Raw genomic sequence first — 24,343 nt, forward strand, 5'->3', positions numbered from 1 at the left:
TGATGCCCTGGGAGCCAGAGGGTGCGGCTCTCTGAGCACACCTGTCGCTTCATTCCATTGCCTGGCCCCCAGGAGGGTGTGAACTGCTCCTTGGACCCTTTTGTTTTCCTCTTCTGTTTTTCTCCTCACTTCCATTTCCTCTTTCCTTCATTTTTTGTCCTCCCTCCCTTAATCCAGCCCAGAATTTCTCCCGAGGAGGTTGTGGTCCATAGTGGGGGAGAAATTTCAGTAACTCTCCTTTCCCTTCTCTTTCTCTTCCTTTCTGTAATCACTCTCCTCTTTAGTGTCCCCCACCTCCCACCCCACCAATACACTCTCTTCTCAGGCCCCACCACACAGCGCTGACCTGGGTATGTGCTGTGTGACTGATTGAGGTCAGCTCCAGCATCCCTCATGGGAACCACTGCTTTGACATCTTTGAAGATCCATCTTGCTCATGGTTGAGTGCTGGAATGAGCCAGGCAGTCTCAGAGTGGCCACATGCCTTTGGCTTGGTTATTTACCTCCTCTGAGCCTCAACCGATTCATCTGTAAAATGGGAATAAGAAACCCAATGGGACATCGGTGAGGGTCAAGGGAGACAAGATATGAGGAGATGCTTGACACCGGTCAAGGGATGTTCAGTCTGGCAAGGCTGGACTTTCCTGAAATCCACAAGTGTCCCTTGGCTTTAAGGATTCCCTGGTGGGGGTTGAACTACTGGATTCTGGAAGCTGGACCCAGATTTTCATCTCTAGCAGCCTCAGCTCACTTTTAAGACTCTTCCATGAGAACTGCCCAGCTTCCAATGGGTTGGTGTTAATCATATTTGCTATGAACAGTCACTGACCTATAATTGCAGCTTATTAAGTACTCTTGCCTGGAAATCCCATGGGCGGAGGAGCCTGGTAGGCTACAGTCCATGGGGTCGCTAAGAGTCGGACACGACTGAGCGACTTCACTTTCCCTTTTCCCTTTCATGCATTGGAGAAGGAAATGGCAACCCACTCTAGTGTTCTTGCCTGGAGAATCCCACGGACAGGGGAGCCTGGTGGGCTGCTGTCTATGGGGTCGCAGAGTCGGACATGACTGAGGCGACTTAGCAGCAGCAGCAACTATGTTTTCCTCTTTCATTTGCACACATAAATTTTGCTCTACTTCCAGAAAGCAAATTATGGGTTGGAAATCAGAATTTTCCAAAGGAGGGGTGAAAAGTTTGAAGCAGAGTGACTGCTACATAATGAAGTGTCCAGTAATCATGTCCAGACGGGGGCAAGAATGTGTCCACTGCCGGCCCACGTTCATTCAGCTAAAGGGCTCAGAGGCCTGAGGCTGGGGGTGGGGTTCCCAGGCCGAGTTTCTTTCCAGAGGCCATGGCTCCTGAGCCTCAAGATGTGGCTGGGCCCACAGGTGGCAGCTGGAGGTGACAGGTGGCACAGTTCTCCTCTAGACATTCATGGGCACTGGCTGGATGCCTGGGTCCACTGGGCTATTGTCTGAGCAAGCTGGGAGGAAATGGGATGGAGTAGGGGTGGGGGTATTAAAGATCCCGAACTAATGTCCTCCACTTCCCATCCTCTCTGGCACTGGAGATAGTTGGAGGACAGAGTTAAGCTATAGCTTCCCTGGTGGCTCAGATGGTAAAGAGTCTGCCTGCTATGCGGGAGACCCAGGTTTGATCCCTGGGTTGGGAAGATCCCCTGGAGAAGGGAATGGCGACCCACCCCAGTATTCTTGCCTGGAGAATCCCATGGATGGAGGAGACTGGAGGGCTACAGTCCATGGGGTTGCAGAGTAGGACACGACTGAGCAACTAACACACTCATACTCATTGTGTCTTTGTCCTCTTTTTCCTCCATTGAAAAAAGTTGCTAGTTTGCAGTTCCTTCTTGAGCTGGGTAGTGTCGAGGAATTACAGACTTTTAGTCGTAAAAGTACCTCCAACACAATCAGGTATAATGTCTCCATTTTAAAGATTAGGAAACAGAAAGAGAAATGAAAAGAGTTTGGTGCAAAAAACCTGCTAATGACAGTCACCAGTCACTCAGCAAGCATTTATTAAACGCCTGCTCTAAGCCAGGTGCTGTGCTGTTGCTAAGGGAATAGGTTTGAATGAGACATGGAGCCTTGCCCAGGAAGGGTTTGTATTTGTGTTTTCTCTTATTGGCTACGTTACGCAGCTTGCAGGGTCAGTTCCCTGACCAGGGAGTCAATCTGTGCCCCTGTAGTGTAAGCGCAAAGTCCTGACCACTGGACCACCAGAGAATTGCTTGTAGTTGTGTTTTCCTCAGGTCTGAATTTTAAAACAAGTGTGCCTGGCAAGGAGAGTCCCCAGACCACAGCTCAGAGGATCTGAGCTCCTCCAGCTCTGAGCCTGGCTCACTGCTGTCTTGGGCAGATGGGCCAGCCTCTCTGAAATTCTTTTGCTTCCCAATCACAAGGAGCAGGGATAGAGTGGCAGGGCTTTCTGTGCCTACTTGTCTTCCTCCCGCCCCCCCCTTTTCTCCAGATATTTATTTGGCTGCATGGGCTCTAAGTTGTGGCATGTGGAATCTAGTTTCCTGACCAGGGATCAAACTCCAGCCGCCTGCTTTGGGAGCGTGGAGCCTTAGGCACTGGACCACCAAGGAAACCCTGCGTACTTGCCTTCTTAGTGGCACAAGTGGCCAGGCCAAGTCTGGGGCTAGTCCTCCTGAGAATCACAGGGCCAGACCTCCAGAATCCCTAAGCATCGCCGCAGGGCGTTCCATTGACATTCCTGCGCCTCTCCCCCTGCTATGGGCCTGTAATTCTGGAAGCTGTCGCCAGGGGGACGGTGTCGCCGGTGTCATGCGACATTGGGCCGAGTGACTGAGAAAAGCAGGACTCGCTCCCCGCCCAGGGGACTGCTTTGTCTCCAGCCACCTGCCTTTGAAGCCTGGATATCCGAATTTCAGCATCCTTTTCCAAGTGAGGTGTGGGTGTGTGCCATGGCCCCCCTCACCCCTGAACACAGATGTAGAGAGGAGGGCAGCAAGTACTCAACAGAAGTCAGGTCTCCCCTGCCCTGGCCTCCCTCCCTACCACCCCTTTCCCCCACCTGAGGACCTCATCGAATTGACTGATTCATTCCTGGTGACTTCTGTAGCCCGCTTCCGCGTCTGCACCTTGAACTTGCTTTAAGTTTTAATTAAAGCCGTTTCACCGGCCTTGCCCTTGGCTAAATGCAGCTGCGGGCACGGGGCACATAGATATTTAATACTCTGCCTCTCCCCACTGAAGGCGCAGGGTGCCCAAGGGTGTACCCGAGCCATGCCCGCTCTCAGCGATCCGCGCGCTCACTTAAGTGTGCCCACAGGCCCCAAGCGGGAGGCCGAGCAATAACTATTCATTGCCCTGGGTTAAGTGTGCCCAGGGGCACCCGTAAACTCAACGCAGTGATTAGCGATTGCTCCCAGAGAAGACTGCCCGAGGTCCTGCGGAATGTCCTCGGCCCTAAATATAGCCTCCGCGTGGGGCCTTAAAGGGCACCGTACGTTTTTGCTTCGCTCTTGATCTGTCTTCCCTTCCTTCTTTAAGCAGAACTCTTTCCCTCCTCAAAGCCCAGCCTGCAGCAGCTACCCTGCCTTCCTCCAGGCTGCAGCGGAGGACAAGAGCAGGACTGTGCTCGTGGTGGCAGAGGAAACGCCAAACCCTCTCCATCCTCTCACCCAGCCTCAGGAATACCCCCCACTCCTCTTTTTTTGGCTGTGGCACCCATCATATGGTGTCTTAGTTCCCTGACCAGGGATCGAACCTGGGCCCCCTGCATTGGAAACACGGCATTCTAAACCAATGGACTGCTAGGGAGGTTCCTCTGCCCCATTCCTGCCTCTTCACTCCCACAGCGAAGGCGGCACCTCCAAAGGAGACTCTGGGGCTCACTGGAGGGGCTCCCTGGGGGCCACTGTAAGCCTGCTGCAAGGAAGGGCCCTCGGGGCCAAGGGGCAGCAGAGCTGGGGAAGTGAGAAGGCCGAGCTGGCTGGGGTCTCCTCAGGTCCCTTTTGTTTCTTTCTGCTCCTGGGAGCCCCTCTCTGTCCCTTCGTACAGAGGAGTTAGGGGGTGGTCTTGGTTGGGGACGTCATCAAGGCAAGTCAGTCCCCTCTGGCCTCACGCCTCCCCACCTTGGATGGGGGGTGATCAGATGATCTCCGACGGACCCTTGGCTGGTCTGTGACTCCCTTCTTGTGCGGAGACTGCCCTGGCAAAGTCTGAAGCAAATGTGAGGTGGAGTTTGGAGAAAGTAGAAAGAATTGAGAGGACGGCAGGGTGGAGGGCTTGGGCTGCAGCAGAAACTCCTGGGAGGGTGCCTCGCCCGCACCATCCCTTCCTTTCATCTGTGATGAAGGTTCCGAGAGGGCGTGGTCTTGAGGCTCACAGGGAGGACGGGGACCCACCAGCCCAGTTGGCCTGGGACTTTTCCTGCTTTGGCACTGAGTCCCACACTGGGGGGACCTGCTCAGTTCCCAGGAAACTGTGATGTGTGGCCACCCTGACTTCAATGCCAGGGGGGAGTGTGTCGGCCCTTGGAAGCACTCCTTCCATCCTTGCTTATTGGATTTGAAAAGGAAAGAGAAAGGGTGAGGGAGAAATGCGTGAACTCAGGGGGACACAGAGAGACCCATCTCTGCCATGTGCATGAGCTCTTGGCCTCGCCAGCTGCGCCCGGGACCTCCTCCCTGCCTGGGACCCCTGCTGCCCCCTTGGCTGGGCTCAGGGCGGCAGCTGAAGCAACGACATTTTCCTGGGTCTGTTGACACTAGCGTCTCAGAACATAAATGATTTTCTTGTCTTAATGAGCAAACAACCCAGCCACAGGGCTCCCTCACCAGCCTCCCGCTGGGGTAATTGCCAGCACTTCTGTGCTCAGGCAGAAATGTTTATTCTCACCTTTGCTTACTGCTTGCCAGGAGAGGTTGCTTTCTTTCTGTTCTGCAGGTCTCCCCCTCACCCCATGAGAAGCGCCTGTGGACAGATAGCCGGGGCAGGAGCAACTTTCTTGAAGGTTCTGCCAGGTCTGGGGCTCGGGGACGCCCCAAGGCAGGAGGTGTTGACTCCTCTTCTCCTTTGGAGAGTGTTAGTGGGTGCAGCTGAGTGTGCTGGGCTTGGGCTGTGGCAGTGGAGCTGGAAGCATCCACTGGTACCTGCAGGCAGAGGCCTGAGACCATCCAAGAGAATCTGAGGAGGGGTCCTGGCTTTGATTGGGAGGCCTCCGAGGTCTACCCAGTGCTATGATTCCCTCTGCACCGTCTCCAGTGATGGGAAGCTCATGTCCTTGCAAAGCCACCTGTTCCCGTACTGCCCAGCTCTTTCCCCAAACTTTCCATTGGCTGGTCCTCTGTTCTCCGTAGCCCGTTGGAAGGAGGTGGTCCCTTCTTCATTTTACATCCCTTTGAATATGTGAAGTCAGTGAGCTTTCCCTTCCTCAAATCTTCTCCTGAATGCCTCCTGCTAATCCTCCTAGGATAGGGACTGGGGGCCCCTCCCCGTTCCCCTCCCGCCATCCAGGTACCCAATTGCTGAGGTCCCACTAGAAGCTTGCAAAGGGAACTGAGGCAGCAGGCACACTGGGTGGAGTGCAGGTCACCTGACGGCCTTGCTAGAGGGGGTCACGGTGTGTTGGATCTTTTAGCCAGGTTGTCTACCGGCTCTATACCCAGTGGTCCTGCCAGGGGTCCCCTGGAGTATAAGGAGTCAAGCGTCCTCTCTGAGGGGCCTTTTCATACTGTTCATGGGTTCTCGATGGACAGGAGTTTGAGCAAGCTGCGGGAGTTGGTGATGGACAGAGAAGCCTGGTGTGCTGCAGTCCATGGGGTCGCAAAGGGTTGGACACAACCGAGCGACTGAACTGAACTGAGTGGCCTGCTGCCTGGCCTCGCGGTCCTGCCCATCCTCCCCTTGACTCTTCGACCTTCCCGAGTATGTCCCCTCAAGGTCACCTTCTCCTTGACCCCCCAGGGACCCAGTCTCCTTGGCCAGACTGTTAATGAGTACGTCCTGTTTATCCAGACCCTGTGTCTGCTGTCTCATAGAGGGGAGCTGGCAGCCTCTCTGCGCAATGGCAGCCTGATGGGGTTATCAGCCTGATGACCAGTGTGACCATCACCACCACCTCCTGCCCTCTGACCAGAGCCCAAGGCAAGACCCTGTCCAGAGGCGGGAGGTCAGGGGTGGACAGCAACCATGCCAGGTGGGGAGCCTTGAGGCGTGGCCCCTTGGAGAGGCCCTGGAGAACAATTCGCTGGGGCTCAAACACTGATTCAAATGTCCACCTGGAGACCGGACAGATTTAGGCAGGCGGCTTTGAAAATTGGGCTCCATTAGCATCAAGTGCTCTGGGAGGCAGACGGGGGCTCCTGCAATCACGCGTTCAGCTCGTCGTCCTGATCGTGGTGGCAGGAGCGTAATTACCATCTCTTTAAATAGCCCAAAGTTGCCGTGTAAGAGAAGATGGCTCACATGACATTTGCTCTGAGCTGGCTTGCTGCTAAAAATACCTCAGCTAAATAATATTTCCTGGTGGTACTGGAGCCACAGTCCCTGGACCTGAGCTCTGTGACACTTGGGGGTTCAGTCCAGAGGCTGGTCGGAAGGTCGGCGGGGGTCTGCTTCCGGAGGAGCAGTTTCCGAGGTCGCGGGAGTCACTCCAGCCTCAGCAGGTGCTGCACGCCCCCCAGGGCTCCCGCTGCTTGTGGGGAGGGGCCACTATGCCTAGGCTTTATTTTTTGGCCGAGACACACTGCAGGCAGGATCTGAGTTCCCCCACAGGGATCAAACCTTTACCCCCTGGGTTGGAAGCTCTGGACTACCAGGCAAGTCCCTACACCTAGTCTTTGGGAGCCGCTGGCCCACCGGGTGGGACCCAGGGGTGCCCCAAGGTCCTGCCTTTCCGGCTGCGTTGTCCCCTGGTTCCTTCTGTGTTCCTCCATCCTCTGGGCACCTTGTGCCAGCGGCCCCACCCCACCTCAGCCGTGCATTCTCAAATTGCTTGGCACAGACAGACCTTGCCTCTTCCTGGTGGGTACGAGTGTGAATGTGGAGTAGGGATGGAGTGTGGAGACTGGATGAAAAGTGGAATCATCTGCTTTTCCAAACCCAGGGGTCTTCAAACTCCTAGGAAAACCTGAGGTGGTCTCCAGGGGCTCTGAGAACATAGATGAGAGAGGGTCCTCTGTCCTCACCAGGCTCTCCAGGGCTCTGTGGTCTGACAGCGGTCAGGACCCCTGATCTAGACCCTGGATGTGATAACTATTTCATCCAGCTTGGGGTGTGATACAGAGGGGCCGGGAAAACTACTTCCTACTTTTGGGGAATTAAATTTTAAGGAACTCTGTGTGCAGAGTCAGGTGGATCCAAGGCTTCATCCTGAGCGGGTGGATCCGAGGCGACTAAGATGTGACATGGGGGTATTAGAATTTTATCATGGGCCAGATTTTACGACGGGGCTCTGAGGACTTTAGGGTACTAGGGATGGCCTCACCAAGCCCTCAAACATCTCTTTTCTTATTCACAATGCTTGAAATCCATTTACTCAGAGACAGATGCTTTCATTTAGCCACTGCAGAGCTGGCTTAAAACGGCCCCGTGAGAGGGCTGACATGACGAAATTCTTGCTAAAGTGTAAACAACTGATACAAGGTTTATTTCTTAAGGGCAGCTTTGGTAATGGAAGGGGCACCAGGCTAGGTCACTGAGCTGAAGAAGTCTTGGCTGAGACATCTCTGGAGTTTCCCACAGCAGAGCTGCTCTCAGCACCTGCTTCCTCGTGGGCTTTCGAGCACAGTGGGGTCCCCCGGTGCTGGGGATGGCTTTTTCTTCTCTTCCTCCTCAGCGCAGCCACGTTCCAGCCGAGGCAGTGACACTCAACTCCAAGTAATCTCGTGTTGAGCGAGCAAGTGAGCTAAGTCGCTTCAGTCATGTCTGGCTCTGTTCAACCCTATGCGCTGTAGCTGGCCAGGCTCCTCTGTCCATGGGATTCTCCAAGCAAGAGTACTGGAGTGGGTTGCCATGCCCTCCTCCAGGGGATCTTTCTGACCCAGGGATCCAACCCGAGTCTCTTACCTCTCCTGCACTGGCAGGTGGGTTCTTTACCACTAGTGCCGCCTGGGAAACCCCATCTCACATCACTGATCCTGAAAATGTACTGCGCCGGCCATGGGCGTGGCCCCTGGCTGTGGTCCTGCCACCACCCTCTTGTCCATGTGACTGCAGAGTGTGTATCTTTCTGTGTCACGTGTCCTTCCAGAATCATCCCTCCAGTCAGAGTTGGGGGTCTTGTTCACATCCCAAAGCAGAGGCTTGATCTGGTCTAAAGAGGCTCCTACTCAGAGAAGTGAGTGAAAGTTGCTCAGTTGGATCTGACTCTTTGTGACCCCATGGACTGTTGCCCACCTGGCTCCTCTGTCCATGGAATTCTCCAGCCAGAATACTGGAATGGGTAGCCTGCTGTTTACTTTTCCAGGGGATCTTCCCAACCCAAGGATCAAGCCCAGGTCTCCTGCACTGCAGGCGGATTCTTTACTGTCTGAGCCACAAGAGGAGAGCCTGAGACTAAAATTCCCGAGTCTTCCAGTCCCACGTCTTGAAGACAGAGACTGTGGTGACCTGTGTCCTGGAGGCTGGGGTGTACCAAGTCCAGGCCAGGGCCTTGGTAGTGGTGCTGGCTATCCTGCCCCTTTTGAAGGCCCCTTCTGCTCAGGCCATTGAGGTGGTGAGGAGTCAGAGGCGCCAGAGCAGCACGGTGAGGCCAGCAGAAAATGGACCTTTGCCACTTACACCTTGGAAGCCTGCCAGTCTTGTCAGGGCGGCTCCAGGGGAGGGACAGCCACAGGGCACAGGATGCACCGTGACACGCGCAAATAACGCCTCATGGCCCCACAGCTTTGCCAGGAGGCCCAAGGAGCCCCAGGAAAGCAGGCTTTCTATAGGATGGCCCTGAGCTGGAAATTTGCTCCCCCACCCCAGTCACAGAGAGGGCTGGTTCAGCCTGTGGCTCTTTCTCCAATGATAAGGCTTCCTTTCCCCTGGCTTGACATGTCCCACACCCAGCCAGGGAATCAATGGCATCAGGCACACTGGCTGGAACTGGCCCAGGAACAGGAAGGTCAAGGGAACCGGTGGTGATGTGGTTGCTGGCTGATGTGGTGATGTGGTCAAAGCGCCAGGGAGAGGGAAGGGGCACGTTAACTTTCTAGCTGCAGGACTTCAGCATGTCACTTAACCTTGTTGAGCCTTGTTTTCTTTTCACCTGCAAAATGAGAATAGGGGTACCTGCTCTGAGGACTGGAGGTGATGGTTCTTAGGAGCTCAGTGGGGTTTCTGGAGCAAAATGAGCCACTTCCATTTCGATCCTCCAGCAATCTGTGTGGGCTCCAGCTTCTTGGGTCACCTACAGGAGGGAGTAGGCTCTTCGGCAAAGAATAGTACTTGATGCCACTTATTTCTGAACCCAAGTCGGGCCCTCTTCTCCACGTGCTGTTTACACTCCAAGATGCTGGGATTCTCTGCTTGAAAGGGGTTTTTGGTGAAAGCGCGGTTACCAGACAACCTGGTATTCTCAAAACCACCAGGAGCAAAACCCATTGAAATACAGCATAAGGAAATACACATAATTCACAAATGATGTTGATCACTTTCATCTTCGACTTCCTAACTGTCCTCAATAGAAGACAGACGCGAAGGAGATTTAACTCAGATGTTAATAGTGCAAGAATGCCCCGTTACCAGGATATGATGTTTCGGTGCTGCATAAAAATGTAATTATATTCAGAACTATATTTAAAGATTAAAAGGGGGACTGCCTACCATCTAGCCCCAAATTCAGAATTAGAAACAAAGGAAGAGGCGGGGCGGGGATGAGTTCTAACAGTCTGCTAAAAATGGAAATTTTCCTGAAAGTTTTTACACATTTCGGCTGTTTTTGTTTTAACAGTTTCCTGCAGCGATGACATTGATTTTGGAAAGGGAGGGCCAGAATTTTATCCAACAGATATTCACTAAGCATTTGCCACGCGTGAGGCCCCGTGGGAGGAAACGGAGTTCACCGGATTCTGTCCTTGCTTTCAAGTACTGGCCTGTCTGGAAGGGGAAAGAAGAAATGTCCAGAGAGTTGTAACAGAGGGCAGGCGAGTTTGGGGAGGGAGACGCCAAGGACCACGTGACCTTTGTCTAGGGCTTTGAAGAGAGGGTAGGTTCTTGGTAGGGACCTAGTACATAAAATACAAAAATAGCTGGCAACAGCAATAAGAACATTTTGGGAAGTCTTTTTGGCCTCTCTCGAAAGATTTACACGAGGAAAGAATGTTCTCTTCCTTGTTATTAATTTAATACCAGCAGCCAGAATGAACCTCTCCCCTCCCTGGTTTCCAGCATGCCTTCCCTGTATATCCCCTGCAGTTTCTAGGTCTTTCTATTCTTATTATAGTTATTGGTGCACGCTCCTGTCTTGTCCTGTGGTCTGGGAACTCCTTGCCATCAGGGGCCCTGTCTGGTTCAGCATGTTGCTCTTTGTGGGCCTTACCAGACTGCCTTGGCCTTGGTAAACACTTAATAAATGCCCATGGGATTGAATTTTCAGCAGGAATTTTTAAAAAGTTTTAGACAAAGAACATTTCCTTGAGATGATATGTGGATAATCTACCAGAATATTAGTGCCTAAGCACTTGGAGGTTGCAGATAATTTTTAAACTGTTAGTCTTTATTTGCCTGGGCTTCCCAGGTGGCACAGTGGTTAAGAATCCACTGACCGATACAGAAGACAGGGGAGACCTGGGTTAGATCCCTGGGTTGAGAAGATCCCCTGGAGTAGGAAATGGCAACCCACTCCAGTACTTCTTGCCTGGAAAATTCCATGGACAGAGGGACCTGGCGGGCTACAGTTCATGGGGCCACAGAGTCAGCTATGACTGAGTGACTGAGCACACACACACGCTTTATTTTTTTTAATTTTTGGCTACACCTCATGGGGGATCTTAGTTTTTCGACGAGGGATCAAACCCAAGCCCTCTGCAGTGGAAGCACAGAGCCCTGACCACAGGACTGCAGGGAATTCCTCATTATAGATTTTAAAAAATCTCCTTCCTCCCCCACAAAAGGTGATTAGAACCTATGGGGGAAATCCTGATTATTTAAGATCAGAGGTGTCAAGGACAGTGGAGGCAATGGAGTGTCCAGCCTGGAAAAGAAACCAAGAGGGCCGTTTAGCTACACCTGTTTTACATTTTAAAGCAGGAGTTCCGGGCAAAAACGTGGGGAGTGTAAAGGAGTGAGAGTTAGAAAACCATCGGGGGCCCTGCCCTGTTTCACATCTTGCTCTTCACCCACACCTGGCCCGAGTGTTGGACGACAAAGGCCGTGAGGCTCAGCGTAGGAGCCGCAGGGGGTGGTGGGCACTCTGGGGCACTGGCAGCCACCAGACCACTTTAGACAGAGTAGCCTTGGACTTTGCTGGCAGTCTAGTGGTTAAAACTCTTCGCTTCCAATGCAAGGGCATGGAGTTGATCCCTGGCCACGGCACTAAAAGCCCACGTGTTGAGTGGTGTGGCCAGAAAAGAAAGGAAAAGAAAAAAAAAGAAAAATAGCTTCACTTTACTGGAACCCATTCCTGCCTTGTAGGGAGGCAGGCTGGCGTGGCCAAACGTGACTTTTCAGGAAAAGCTGTTTATAAAATTTTGTCAGTTAATTTAGAAAATATTTAAACCCTCTGCAGGCCAAACCAAACATGTCTAAGGGCTATATTTGACTTGTGAGCCAGAATTTGCAACTGGGTGGGGTGCATTTTTGCCTCCCGGGGGACAGTTAGAGATGGAGATGTTTCTGATTATGACAAGGCAAGGCGATGCTACTAGCACGTGGAGGGTAGAGGCCAGGGATGCTGCTGGGGTGCAGAGGAGGTCCCCACTCACAACAAAGAACGGTCTCACCCAGGATGTCGATGGGGTGGAGGCAGAGTCTGTTCTGTATGTTTCCTGGGGCTGGGCTGATGGATTTGGTCTCAACATAGGGAATGGCTCAGAGGTGGAACCAGCTGGTGGCATCAGAGAGGCAGAGAGTTGGGACCAGGTGCAATTTACAGAAAACCTGGGACTTCTGTGGTGGCTTGGTGGATAAGACTCCATCTGCCAATGGAGGGGACACAGGTTCGACCCCTGGTCTGGGAAGTTTCCACATGCCGGGGAGCAACTAAACCCGTGTGGCATGACTACTGAGCCCGTGCTGTTAAAGCCCACTAGCTGTAACTACCAAGCCTGCATGCTGCAGCTGCTGAAGCCTGCGTGTCTAGAGCCTGTGCTCTGTAACAAGAGAAGCCACCTCCACGAGAAGCCTGAGCACCATGAAGAGTAGCCCCTGCTCTCTGCAACTAGAGAAAGCCTATGTGCAGCAATGAAGACCCAGAAACAAAAAATAAATAAAAATTTACAGAAGAGCTGAAATTGTGATTCAATTTCAGAAATAGATTTTGATGCCTACTTGGTCTCAGAAAGGACTCCAGGTCAAGGGTCTGTGAAATTCAACCGATGAGGACAGTTTCTACTCCAGTGCTTGAACTTGAACTCCAAAGCCTGCTTCCCTGTCTGTAAAAAAGGAGGACCCAAATGGCCCCTCCAGCAGGGTGTCGGGAGGATTCTGCTCTCTTAGGAGAAGGACTTGACCTCTGCTTCCTTTCTGAGAGGTTCAGGAAGGAATTGTCTGCTTCAGCTGCCATGCTAGGGACCACTCCCCACCATCTCCAGGAACCCCTCCAGCAGGAATGCCATCTGCCACTTTCTCCCAGTTCCAAACTGAGGACCAGCTGCATTTGGAGGCCTCTAGGAAGGGCTTTCTTTCTTTCTTTCTTTTTTGTTAACTTTAAACATTTTATTTTGTATTGGGGTATAGCCAATTAACAGGGCTTCCCAGGTGGCTCAGATGGTAAAGAATCTACCTGCAATGTGGGAGACCCAGGTTCGATCCCCAGGTTGAGAAGATCCCTTGGAGAAGGGAATGGCAACCCACGGGAGTCCCATGGACAGAGAAACCTGGTGAGCTATAGTCTATGGGGTAGCAAAGAGTCAGACACAACTGAGCGACTAACACGCACACACACATGGCCAATTAACAATGTTGTGGTAGTTTTAGGTGAACAGCAAAGGACTCAGCCATACATGTACATGTATCTTTTCTTCTTCCCCCAAGCCCCTCCCATCCAGCCTGCCATATAACATCAAGCAGAGTGCCACGTGCTGTGCAATAGATCCTTGTTGGGAAGCGCTTTGTCAGAGCTCCGCTCACCCACCTTCCCATGGCCTGGCGCATGGAAGTCCCTCTCCCTGACTTCCACTAAAGGGCACAGCCCCACGAGGCATCAGTGGACCCAACCAGGCACAAGGCCACCCTCTCTCACCACCATTCTTCCATAGGGAGCCCCACTCTGACCTCTGGCCCTGTCTCCTCCTCCTCAAATGCTAGCTATTCTCTTGAGAAAGCTCCCCAACACCACCCGCCCCCAACCCTCGCCGAGAGCTCCCACCTGAGTGCAGCCCAGCTGTCCTGCCTGGCTCACATCCCCCCACAGCCTCGGGACTGGGCACAAGGAGGCAGTAGGGAGGGTCTGTGGCTGTGCACAAAAACAGGGGGAAACTGAGGCACATCTCCAAGGACTTGTGGCTGGAGCCTGGAAGCCGGGCCTAGAGAACCAGCCCGAGGTCGCAGCTGCCACCAGCCCTTCCTCAGGCTGCCATTCTCAGGGTGGCCGAGACCACATCTTATTTCTGGAGGTTTTTCTCTCTCCACTGCTCTCTCGCTGCAAAAGGGGCTTGGACCATTTCTGCAAACAGCCAGCTTGTGCAAGAAGATGCTCACCTACTGGCTTCTTTTTTTCCTTTCCCAAAGGATCAGCTCCCCCAGGGAAAGTGGGGTGACCTGGTCCCCTGGTCTCCCCATAGTAGTTGTCCAGTTCTTCCTGCCCCCAGGGAACTTTGTCTTCAGCTGTCTCCTTTCCACCTGCCTCTCTGGGGGTCTCAGGCTATCTGTGACCCTGACAGTTTAGGCCTGAACAGATCCTCCCTCCCCTCAGCTACCAGGAAGTCCTCTCCTCCTGGAGGACTGTCACAGGGGGAGGTGGCAGCCAACTGGACCATGTCTGGGGCCCTGGCCAGGCCAACAGGAGGTCTAGCCATTGACAAGGCCCTTGAAGACCAGCCCAGCTGGAGAGGTGTTGGCTTCCCACTGTCCCCTGAGAAAGTGGTAGCAAACCAGCTCCAGAATGGAAGCTGTGGGGCCACCTGGGGAGGGGTCAGAGGGCACCTGGATCTGTCATTCCCAGAACCAAGTCGGGATCTGGAGGGGATTCACCCTCCTGCTGGGGGCGCATGCGACCATCACTGCCCCAACAGTTACTTCCAAGGTGCAGTGCCAAGCCTTGGTGCCCATCTGAAGGTCTCGACCTAGCCCAAGCCAGAGCACAGGGAGGGCCCAGCAGCCCTCCTGCCAGTTCTTACCGCTGAGAAGCTGCCAGCAGAGTGCAGCCACCTGACAGTCCTTCCTGAGAGCTGTCTGTCCTTTGCCTCCGAGAAGCCCACCGCCTCATCTATGGGAGAGTCATATAGAGTCCAAGGCCTTAGGTCAGTGCACAGCTGGCTAGTGGAGCAGGCTGAGTGGGGTGGCACACACATGTCCAGCAAACAAAGGGACTACAAGCAACCATTTCCTCACCCAGCCTAGCTGAACCTAGAGACCCTTTCCCTGCTGGCCTGGGGACCCCCCAACAGGAGCCAACAGAGCCCATGTTGGCATCAAGCCCTGGAGGGCACAGGCCTCCTGAGCTTCAGAACTTCACGAGGGACTTTGAGAAACTCCCTTAGCGGGGTGAGTCCTGGCAATGCCCCAAGGGATGACTAGTGCAAGGGATGGGGGTGGGGTGGGCATCATTTGGGCATGCCTCCCACCTGCTTGGGGCTTCCCAGGTGGCTCAGGACCTACCAATGCAGGAGACGTGGGTTGGATCCTGGGGCTGGGAAGATCCCCTGGAGAAGGGAATGGCTACCCATTCCAGTATTCTTGCCCAGAGAATTCCATGGACAGAGGAGCCTGGCGGGCTACAGTCCACAGAGTCACAGACAGTCAGACGAGACTGAGCACACACGCATGCACACCCACCCGCCTGGACAACCCATGAGTGCACACTCAGGGCCTTTGTGTTTGTCTTTTTGCTGTTAAACGTGTGAGGCATGGGAAAGAAGAAGGGTTGTAGGCTCTGCAGCCAGGCTGCTGTGATTCAAGTCCCAGTCTTTTCACTCTTTAGCTGGGTGACTTTGGGCAAGGCACTAACCTCTCTGTGCCTCAGTTTCCAAATCAGTTACATAGGGGGTGACAATGGTTCTTCCCAATGGGTCTGTTTAGGGGCCACTGAGAAGATGGACACAGGCTTCTAACTCAGAGCCTGTGAGCCACTCTTGAGATCATTTCTGCTGCCATCTAGAGAAGCTGAACAGTCAGGTTCCCAGGCCCAGGCAGAGAGGATGTTTGCTTATTCCAGCAGAGCATAATAAGCTTGCAGCCATAGCTCAGGATGTGAGAGTTGGACTGTAAAAAGACTGAATGCCAAAGGACCAGGCATTTGAACTGTGGTGCTGGAGACTTGTGACTCTTCTAGTGCAAGGAGATCAAGCCAGTCAATCTGAAAGGAAATCAAGCCTGAAAATTCATTGTAAGGACTGATGCTGAAGCTGTAGCTCTAATACTCTGGCCACCTGATGCAAAGAACTGACATTGGAAAAGACCCTGATGCTGGGAAAGATTGAAGGTGGGAGGAGAAGGGGACAACAGAGGAAGAGACAGTTGGGTGGCATCCCTGACTCAATGGACTTGAGTTTGAGCAAACTCTGGGAGATGGTGAAGAACAGGGAAGCCTGGTGTGCTGCAGTCCATGGGGTCACAAAGAGTTGGACACGACTTAGCAACTGAACAATAGTTCAGATGTCTTCTGAGAAGGTAGGTGTTGATAAGGTGCTGTGATGTGAGAAGTCAGAGGGCCAGGGCCCCAGGTCATTAAAGAGCCTCATGGGAGGAACCGCAGGAGAGGAACGGGGAGTGCTGCTGCTTTGCTTCCATGACTCACCACTCCCTTCCTCTAGTTCCCATGGCAGCAGCTGGCACTCTGCTGGCTTGGACAGCTCTGGTGACCCCTGTTGACCCCCAGGGACACCAGTGTTCCCAGGCTCTCTAGCTTAGAAGCCCAGCTGCGGCCTGAACCAGAGCGGGTACTCAGCGCTTCCCTGGAAGGGTAGCAGCCCCACCCCCACCCCCAGGCTGGCCCTTCACTGGAAGTGGGATTTGAAATGCAGCCAAGAAGAGGAGGCCTTCGGCAACGCCCCGGAACGCGAAATAAATAAATAAATAATCAGGGTTGTCTTGGCTGATAAACGGTCTCTACCTCGAGGATGACTTCTCCCCCCACCCGCCCTCCCTCCTTCCTACTTCTCCGGGCAGATCCATCCCAGGCAAAAGCTTAATAGCCCCATTTAAGGCTTTTCCTTTTCACCACTGAATTGAGCTGCTCCTGCCATTACGAGGTTTTCAGCTTCTCTCTGAAATCAAATTACTGACTCCATTTAATTTTTTAAAAGCTCAGATGATTTCCCTTCTTGAATCGGAGCCGTGACTCCAAGGCCTGTCCCCTCCGCACCGCCTCCCCTACCCCCGCCCCTCCAGGCGTTTCCCCTGCGGGTAGCCACTGCCCAGGGATGGCGGCCCCCCATGCCAGGGCAAGCCTGACACCTAGAGGGGAAGCCGGCAGGAGGAGGACCAAGCTTCTGACCACTGCCCTGGACAGCTGGCTCGGTGGCCTGGACGGGTGAGGAAAGAAGCCCTGACCTCTTGGAAGCCTGGAGCAACTCACAGGAAACCAGGGCTTAGGGGGGCTAGAAGGTCTGCAGAGGCTGGTGGGGCAATGGTTGGAGCCCAGCGCTGCTGTCGTGGGCTCACTGTTGGCTGGTTCCTGGATCACTTCCCTTGCTGTAGAGCTTCTCCTGGACCGCATCACTTAGTTACGGAGTGCATCGTCTGTGCAGGCACTGGTCCACTTGCGGAGGAAGGGGGAATGGGACAGAGAAAGGCCCACGTGCGTGCATGTGAGGGGCAGGCCAAGCAACAGTGAACACACGCACGGATGATTCTAGATCCCACCAAGTGCTCTGAAGAGCCCCAAATGGACAGCATGTGAGCACATCCCAGGCTGCTTTGGGTAGGATGGTGGCGGTGAACCCTCTGAGGAAGTTGGTCTGGAAAGAGCTGGGGTAGGGGACATCCAGGCAGAGGCAAGGCAAGTGCCAGGGTCCTGAGGAGGGTGGAAGGGACAGAAAAACCGCCTTCCAGCGGGAGAAAGTTGGGGGGAGGAGGGGACCAGCAGAACCTGAAGGCCGAAGCAGGAGCCTTGCTTTCTTCTGGTTTTAAAAAGCTGGACATCAGATGGACAAGAGCAGCAGGGAGGGGACAAGGAGAGGGTGAGAGAGACCCCACGAGAAGGAGAGGTGACTCCCAGGGCTCCTCGTTGAGGGCTCGGGCCACTCTCGCCCTGCACCCAGAGGACTTGGGGTGGCTGGCGTGGTGGAGGTGACCACTGGTGACATGAGACGTCACATCTTCTACCCCAAATCACCAGCCTGCAGTCTCTCTTTCTCCTTTTCTGAAATATATTTTCTTGGCTGCCCTCGAAGCACATGGGATTTTAGCTCCCAGATCAGGGATCAAACCTCTTACACCAGAAGCATGGAGGGGGAGTCCCCAGGCCTGCAGTGTTTCTGTGTGGAATCAGTCTCTGACTCAGCTTGTCTCTCCTCCGCCCCCGTGCCCCTGTCCCACACCCACCTCTTCCCCTCTCCACCTCTGCAGAGCCACTCAGCCTCAGGACCTCGAAGACCAGAGGCGCACAGCCCTCAGCGAGTCCTGCCAACCAGGCTGACCCTTTACCAAGTCCTGCTCACATTTAACCACCCACGCCCTTGGAGACGAGACACAGGGAATGGAGTTAATGAAATCGCCCGCCTTTACCTGGCATAAATGGCTCTTCACCCCCCAGGCGGGCGGCGATTTGCAAGGCTGAAAGGGTCTGGACATTAACTGCTCTGGGCACTCTTCCCAGCTCAGCGCGCTGCACAGCTGGAACAAACCACTTTCCTTTTCTTCCTTCCCTTCGCTCTGCTCCGCATCGGCTCAAAACCAGGACAGTCACACTTAATTAGAAAGTGATCCTGCTTCTCCAGGGGGCTCCTGTTCTCCCTCAATATAGGACAACCCTGGGTCTGGAACCGGGGCTCCAGGTCTAGCAGGGCCTGGGTGGCACCTGGGTCTGACCCGCAGCTGTGTGTGCACGTGCCCCAGTGTCTTCTCTGCCCTGGCGACCTCCGGTTTTCCTGTTGAGACCTCCCTCGTGGTCATGCAGTCATTTGTTTATGGCTGACAGCTGACACAAGTGTAATCGGTGAGATCCTGGCAGACGGCTGCTCTGCCCCTCCCGGTCAGTGCCCTGCTGGGTGGGATCTCAGACAACCTGAGATGTGGGATCTCAGCTGCCCTCAGCAGCTTGGATCCTCAGCATTCCCCCCATGACTCTGTGTGTAAAATCCAGTGTCTGTGATGCGTTTATTGTCCTTTTCTCCTGTTACAGGGACAGTCAGTGATCCAGATTCCCTTTTGGGTTTTCCCTCCTTGAGCACAAAGCCATTTTTCACGCTTTAAAACATCCCAGCTCCTTGTTTTTCCCTCGTGGAAGGTCTCGAATGTCCAGATTTTAGATGCTTCCCAAGTCAGACCTCTTCCATCACAACATGCTCTTTCAGCCTTAGCTGCAAGTCTCTGTTGGGTATTTGAATATTACTTAAACTGGAATTGGAGTCATCAATTTAGTAATCTTTCAAATTACTGCATAACCAGAGAGGCAGTGTGGTGAGAAGAGCTCTCTTCTGGGTGTCCTGCCCAAGCTGTGTGACCTTGAGCAAGTCAGTTCACTTCTCTGAGCTCCTACCTTGGCATGGGGCTGTTTGGAAACAGGAACCGGTGCTCCAGGGCAGCGGTCTCCAACCACTGGACTGATTCCGTGGAAGACAGTTTTTCTATGGACCAGGGTAGGTGGGTAGATTGGAGGGATGGTCTCTGGATGATTCAAGCACATTACATGAATTATGCACTTTATTTCTATCATTAGTACATCAGTTGCACCTCAGATCATCAGACATTAAATCCAGGAGGTTGGGGACCCCTGCTCTAGGGTGACTTGGCAGTCAACCCCTGAAGATGGCAATCAAGAATCTCTAATGCAGCTCTGAGAGAACCCATCCCCTTCCAAGGTTCATCCTGCCCAGGTCAGTTCACCTACTGACATTCAGGCTCACAGGTCTGGATTCTGTGTAGGGGCTGGCCAAGCCAGTGGGGGAACAAGATGGGGTGCTGTGGACCGATCCTCATTCCCATGGAGCTGGCTACAGCTCAGATCTACCTGGCTCCACAGGTGACCTCCCACCTGCTCCTCATGCCTTCCCTGAGGCCCAAGCTGAGCTGTCTCACAGCCTAGATCTTAAAACCTTCAGAATGGTGGTTCTCAAAGTGGAGCCCCCAGACCAACAGCATCAGCTTCACCTGCTAACTTGTGAGAAACGCAAATTCTTGCCTCTTCCATTCAAAAACTCACAGGGCAGGACTCAGCAAGCTGATTCTGATGCACAAGGCAGTTGAAGACCACCACCTGGGAGAATCTGTGCCAGGGGCCCCCTGCCCCCCTCAGAGTCTAAGAATTCCTCTGCCTCCATATACCATCAATACTTGCACTCAACAGCATCTAATAAATTTCTGCCTCCATCTGCTCACTGCATCTAGCACTATCCCTCTGAGGAAGAGAGGACTTGTTCTTCCCATTTTATAGATGACAAAACTTGGCCTCATCACTCTTCCAACAAAGGTCTGTATAGTCAAAGCCATGGTTTTTCCAGTAGTCATGTACGGATGTGAGAGTTGTACCATAAAGAAGACTGAGGGCTGAAGAACTGACGCTTTTGAACTGTGGTGCTGGAGAAGACTCTTGAGAGTCCCTTGGGCTGCAAGGAGATCAAACCAGTCAATCCTAAAAGAAATCAACCCTGAATATTCATTAGAAGGACTGATACTAAAGCTCCCATACTTTGGCCACCTGATATAAAGAACTGACTCATTAGAAAAGATGCTGGGAAAAGACTGAAGGCAGGAGGAGGAGGGGATGATGGGGATGAGGCGGTTGGGTGATAACATCTATGGACATGATATCAATGGGTGATATCAATGGACATGAATTTGAGCAAACTCTGAGAGATGGTGAAGGACAGGGAAGCCTGGTATGCTGTAGTCCATGGGGGTCGCAAAGAGTCAGACATGACTTAGCGACTGAATAACAAACTCGGCCTCATTCAAGGTCACAGCTAATAGGTGGCAGAACCAGGGCTCGAACCCTGGCCTTCTCAGTCCAAGGCTTAGGCTCTCTCCTGGAAACCTTGGGTTTCTGGGGATCCTTAGGTCAAAGGAATAAATACATGCCCATCAGCCAGAAAGGAAATTCCCCCTTCTGGCCCCTTCTCCCCAATTTCCAGTTGCAATCCCAGGAGAAAGCCTCCAGGAAACATAAATTTTGCCTGGCAGCTGAATAAGAGCTCTGAAAGGAGTTACACGTCAGGGAGATGGGACTTTATTTCTCAATGAAATAGCCTTTTTATGGTTGGAATAAAAGTGCCAGCGGGAGCCTAATGCCAGGAAGTAGCGAGCACATTTGATAAACTCCAGCCAGGGGTGGGGCGGCCTGGGTGGGGGTAGCCAGAGAGCGGGCCGCATGCTTCCAGAGGTGTGTTTGTCTTTAGGCTAGAGCCTGGAGGATCCTGGGTTCCGTCTTACGGACCTGCATCTGGAGAAGGACTGACCCTGGACGAGCCCCGCTGCTTTGCTCAGCCGCCGGTCCCGGGAGCGGGGCTGCAGTGTGAAGAGCAGCCAGCAGGGGGCAGCATAACCCACCGTTCCAGCCGGGAGAGTGGGCGCTAGGTGGGGGGCGTTGGCAGGGGGTCTCTGAGGCTTAGCCCTCAGAGGGGGTCAGCAGCAGCCCTCTCCCTGGGACCTCTTCCTCCTCCCTTGGCCCTTCCTATCCCTAGCCCCTTCCGAGGACAGTGTGTCATCCTTATTACGGCTGCAGCACCCTGCATCCGCCCCCACCCCGACCCCAGACCCAAATCTTAACAGGGGTGGGCATGAGTGGGAGGATGGGAGCTTCTCCATCCCCATGCCTACCCTCTGGCCAGTTTCTGGAAGCTTCTCCAGGGTTGGCATGAACCTGATTAACCCATTTGCTTCCTTCTGAGGGGCCTCTTGCAGGGTTCAGAGTGTCTGTGTGTGGGCAGATGGCTGGGGTACCATAGCCTTCATGGTCCCTGGGGGCAGGAGAAAACCCTGAAGGACAAAGAGAAAGCGGGGAAATCTCCTCGTTTGAGAATGTGTGTGATTGGCAGGTTTACGGCCTCAGGAAGGTGCGTGGTATTCTGCACAATCAAGTCATTTTTAAAAATAATCTCCCTGCTTAAGTCGTACACGCTGCTAATTGCATTTTAATAAGTCTCTTAAAATCTTGCCATATTTTTTAATATCCTAATATTAGGTAAGTGATTGCGGGGGACACTGGAGGGCATGGGGAGTTTGTATAAGGGAAGGAGGGCTGTAATGAAGCTGGGGGTGGCCACCAAGTGGCCTGTGATGTGTCTCCGTGTGTGTGTATGATGTGTGTGGTGGGGGATGAGTGTGTGTCCACGCAGGACGGGATATGATGTCTGTCCATAGGCCAGGCTTCCCCTCTGGCCGAGCCCATCCTATCCTCTTTTTTTTCAAGGATGACGGTCCTGAGCCTAGAGAGGGAAAGTGCTGAGCCCAAGAGCACACACATAGCAAGAGGGGACCCATGGGAACGCCTACCCCAGTCCTCTAAGAGCGGGAGAAGGACCGCCTTGGCATCATTCCAGTCGCAGCATCTTTGCACACAGCATCCCTCATGCTGTTCAGTGACGTGGGTAGGGGATAGTGGGAGCTTCCAATGGTAGCTTGTGGTCATCCCATGAGCGAAGAAGGGCAGAGCTAGGATTCGAACTCATAGTCGGTTCCTGTGCCTTGGGGAGGCTCTTAGCTATGCTAGGACAGGAAGCCAAGCTAGGGTCCAAGCACTTCCTGCCTCTACGAGGCTCCAAGGCCAGTGAAGACCACATTGGGAATAGCAGGGGAGACTGGCAGAAACTGGGAGGGAGGCCTGTGGTGGTTGGCTGGGGTCTCATTTGCTCGCCTGATCCCTCTGTTATGACAAGAGAGGGTGTCCAAGGGCAAGGGCAGCAGGGTGTCTTCTCAGAAGCCCCAGAGGTTGGAGGCCTGGGAGGGCCATGGCTGAGGTTGGCAGGCCTTGGACCTCAGGGAGCGCTGGACTTGTAGGGGCTCCCTGCGGCCCTGCAGACCCGGCCTTCCTCTTCCCTCCTCCTCCTCGCTCCATGCCACCAGCGGGTGGGAGGCACATGGTGAGCGAACTTCTGAACAGGAAGTCAGGGTGCAGGTCGTCCCAAATCTCTTTTCATGTGGTTTCTTTAATCCCCCGGGCTGGGTTTCAGAAGCGTTTTACAGTTTCAGTTTTACGAAGCTACGCTCCCTTTAATGTTGGCGTTTTTCAGGAGGTGGGGGGAGAACGGCTTCAGTCAAAACATGTGTGTTTTACATCAGCCAGCTGTGGACTGCGTGGCCCAGGGAGGGGAGGCGGCAATGTGGCCTCCAGGCTCAGAGGCCCGGCTGGATGCAGCAGGCCAGCCGGCCGGGGTGAGCCTGGAGCCCTGCTGGCGCCTCCCCCTCTTCCCACCTCCATGCCTGCTTCCCTCTCCTGTCCAAGCCTCCATGGGGCTCGCCCCAGCCAAGGGGGCCAGGGTACCCGGCGTCCCGCCCCTAGCCACCTGGTGGCCCCCTCTGGCTGATGCTGGCCATTGTACCAGCTCCTGCTCCCCAGACACAGGCAGCTGATAAGTCACATCTTCCTTCCACTTGTGTTTTTAGTTGCTTAGTATCATCCCTTAAGTCAGTGCACCTTTCTCACTCACGTAGACACCAGCTAAGCCAAAATATCTGTGAAACTGTGAGTTGGGTGTGCTAGTTACATCTCTCTGGTCTACTACAGAATAGAACAAATCTGCAACAACTGAAGTAGAAAGAAAAGGCTACATAGGAGCTTCCCTGGTGGCTCAGTGGATAAGAATCAGCCTGCCAATGCAGGAGACACGGGCTTGATCGCTGATCCAGGAAGATCCCACATGCCACGGAGCAACTAACCTCATGTGCTACAACTATTGAGCCTGCGCTCTAGAGCCTGGAAGCCGCAACTACTGAGCCCATGTGCCACAAGTACGGAAACCCGCGCACCCTAGACAGTGTGCTTGGCAACAACAGAAGCCGCTGCGAGGAGAAGCCCATGCGCCGCAGCTAGAGAGTAGCCCCCACTCCCTGCCAACTAGAGAAAATCCCGCACAGCAATGAAGACCCAGCACAGCCAAAAATGGATAAATAAACAAAACTACAGTTTTTAAAAAAGGCTATTTAACACCTAAGATCATCCTGCCAACCATGCATGTTTCGGGAATCCCTGGAAGAGAAGAAGAAGGTCTCAAGGTGAGGCGACCTGCCCAAGGCTCCAGGGTTGGTGATTTCCCCAGCCAGCTTGTCTGTCTGCAAGGCCAAGGTTCTTCTATCCAGCACATCTATCTACAGGGCAGGCTTCTTGGCCCTGGAGTTTCAGACTAGGCTGCTCTGAGTGCACTGAGAGAGCTGGGTTCCTTGGCAGGTTGAGTGAAAAGAACACGGACTTTGGAGTCAATCAGACCTGGCAACCAATGCGGCTGCCTTCCCTCCTAAGTGTGCATTTGTGAAAGAGCCTTGATCCCCCAATCTGTGAAATGGGTACGACCATGCATGAGGATCGAGATGCACCTGGGAATGACCTGCATCTGTTGTTGTTCAGTCACTCAGCTGTGTCCAACTTTTAGTGACCACGTGGGCTACAGCATGCCAGGCTTCCCTGTCCTTCACCATCTCCTGGAGTTTGCTCAAACTCATCATGTCCATCGAGTCGGTGATGCCATCCAACCATCTCATCTTCTGTCACCCTCTTCTCCTCCTGCCCTCAATCTTTCCCATCATCATGGTCTTTTCCAATGAATTGGGTCTTCCCATCAGGTGGCCAAAATATAGGAGATTCAGCTTCAGCATCAGTCTTTCCAATGAATATTCAGGGTTGATTTCCTTTCGGATTGACTGGTTTGATCCAGCAGTCCAAGGGACTCTCAAG

At 53.5% G+C, this 24,343-nt stretch overlaps 1 protein-coding gene across 1 annotated transcript; it reads left to right on the forward strand.

Moving 5' to 3' along the window:
* Positions 1–1,153: 1,153 nt before the first annotated feature.
* Positions 1,154–14,936, forward strand: C12H1orf127 (chromosome 12 C1orf127 homolog). Its single transcript, XM_069544376.1, is given in 8 exon segments — positions 1,154–1,303; positions 5,956–6,078; positions 8,211–8,329; positions 8,641–8,737; positions 8,878–9,116; positions 13,444–13,574; positions 14,051–14,248; positions 14,632–14,936. Coding segments are annotated over 8 exon segments (1,263 nt in total). The 3' UTR covers positions 14,838–14,936.
* The last annotated feature ends 9,407 nt before the right edge of the window (positions 14,937–24,343 follow it).

The sequence above is a fragment of the Ovis canadensis genome, chromosome 12, assembly GCF_042477335.2.
Source record: "Ovis canadensis isolate MfBH-ARS-UI-01 breed Bighorn chromosome 12, ARS-UI_OviCan_v2, whole genome shotgun sequence".
Classification (NCBI taxonomy): domain Eukaryota; kingdom Metazoa; phylum Chordata; class Mammalia; order Artiodactyla; family Bovidae; genus Ovis; species Ovis canadensis.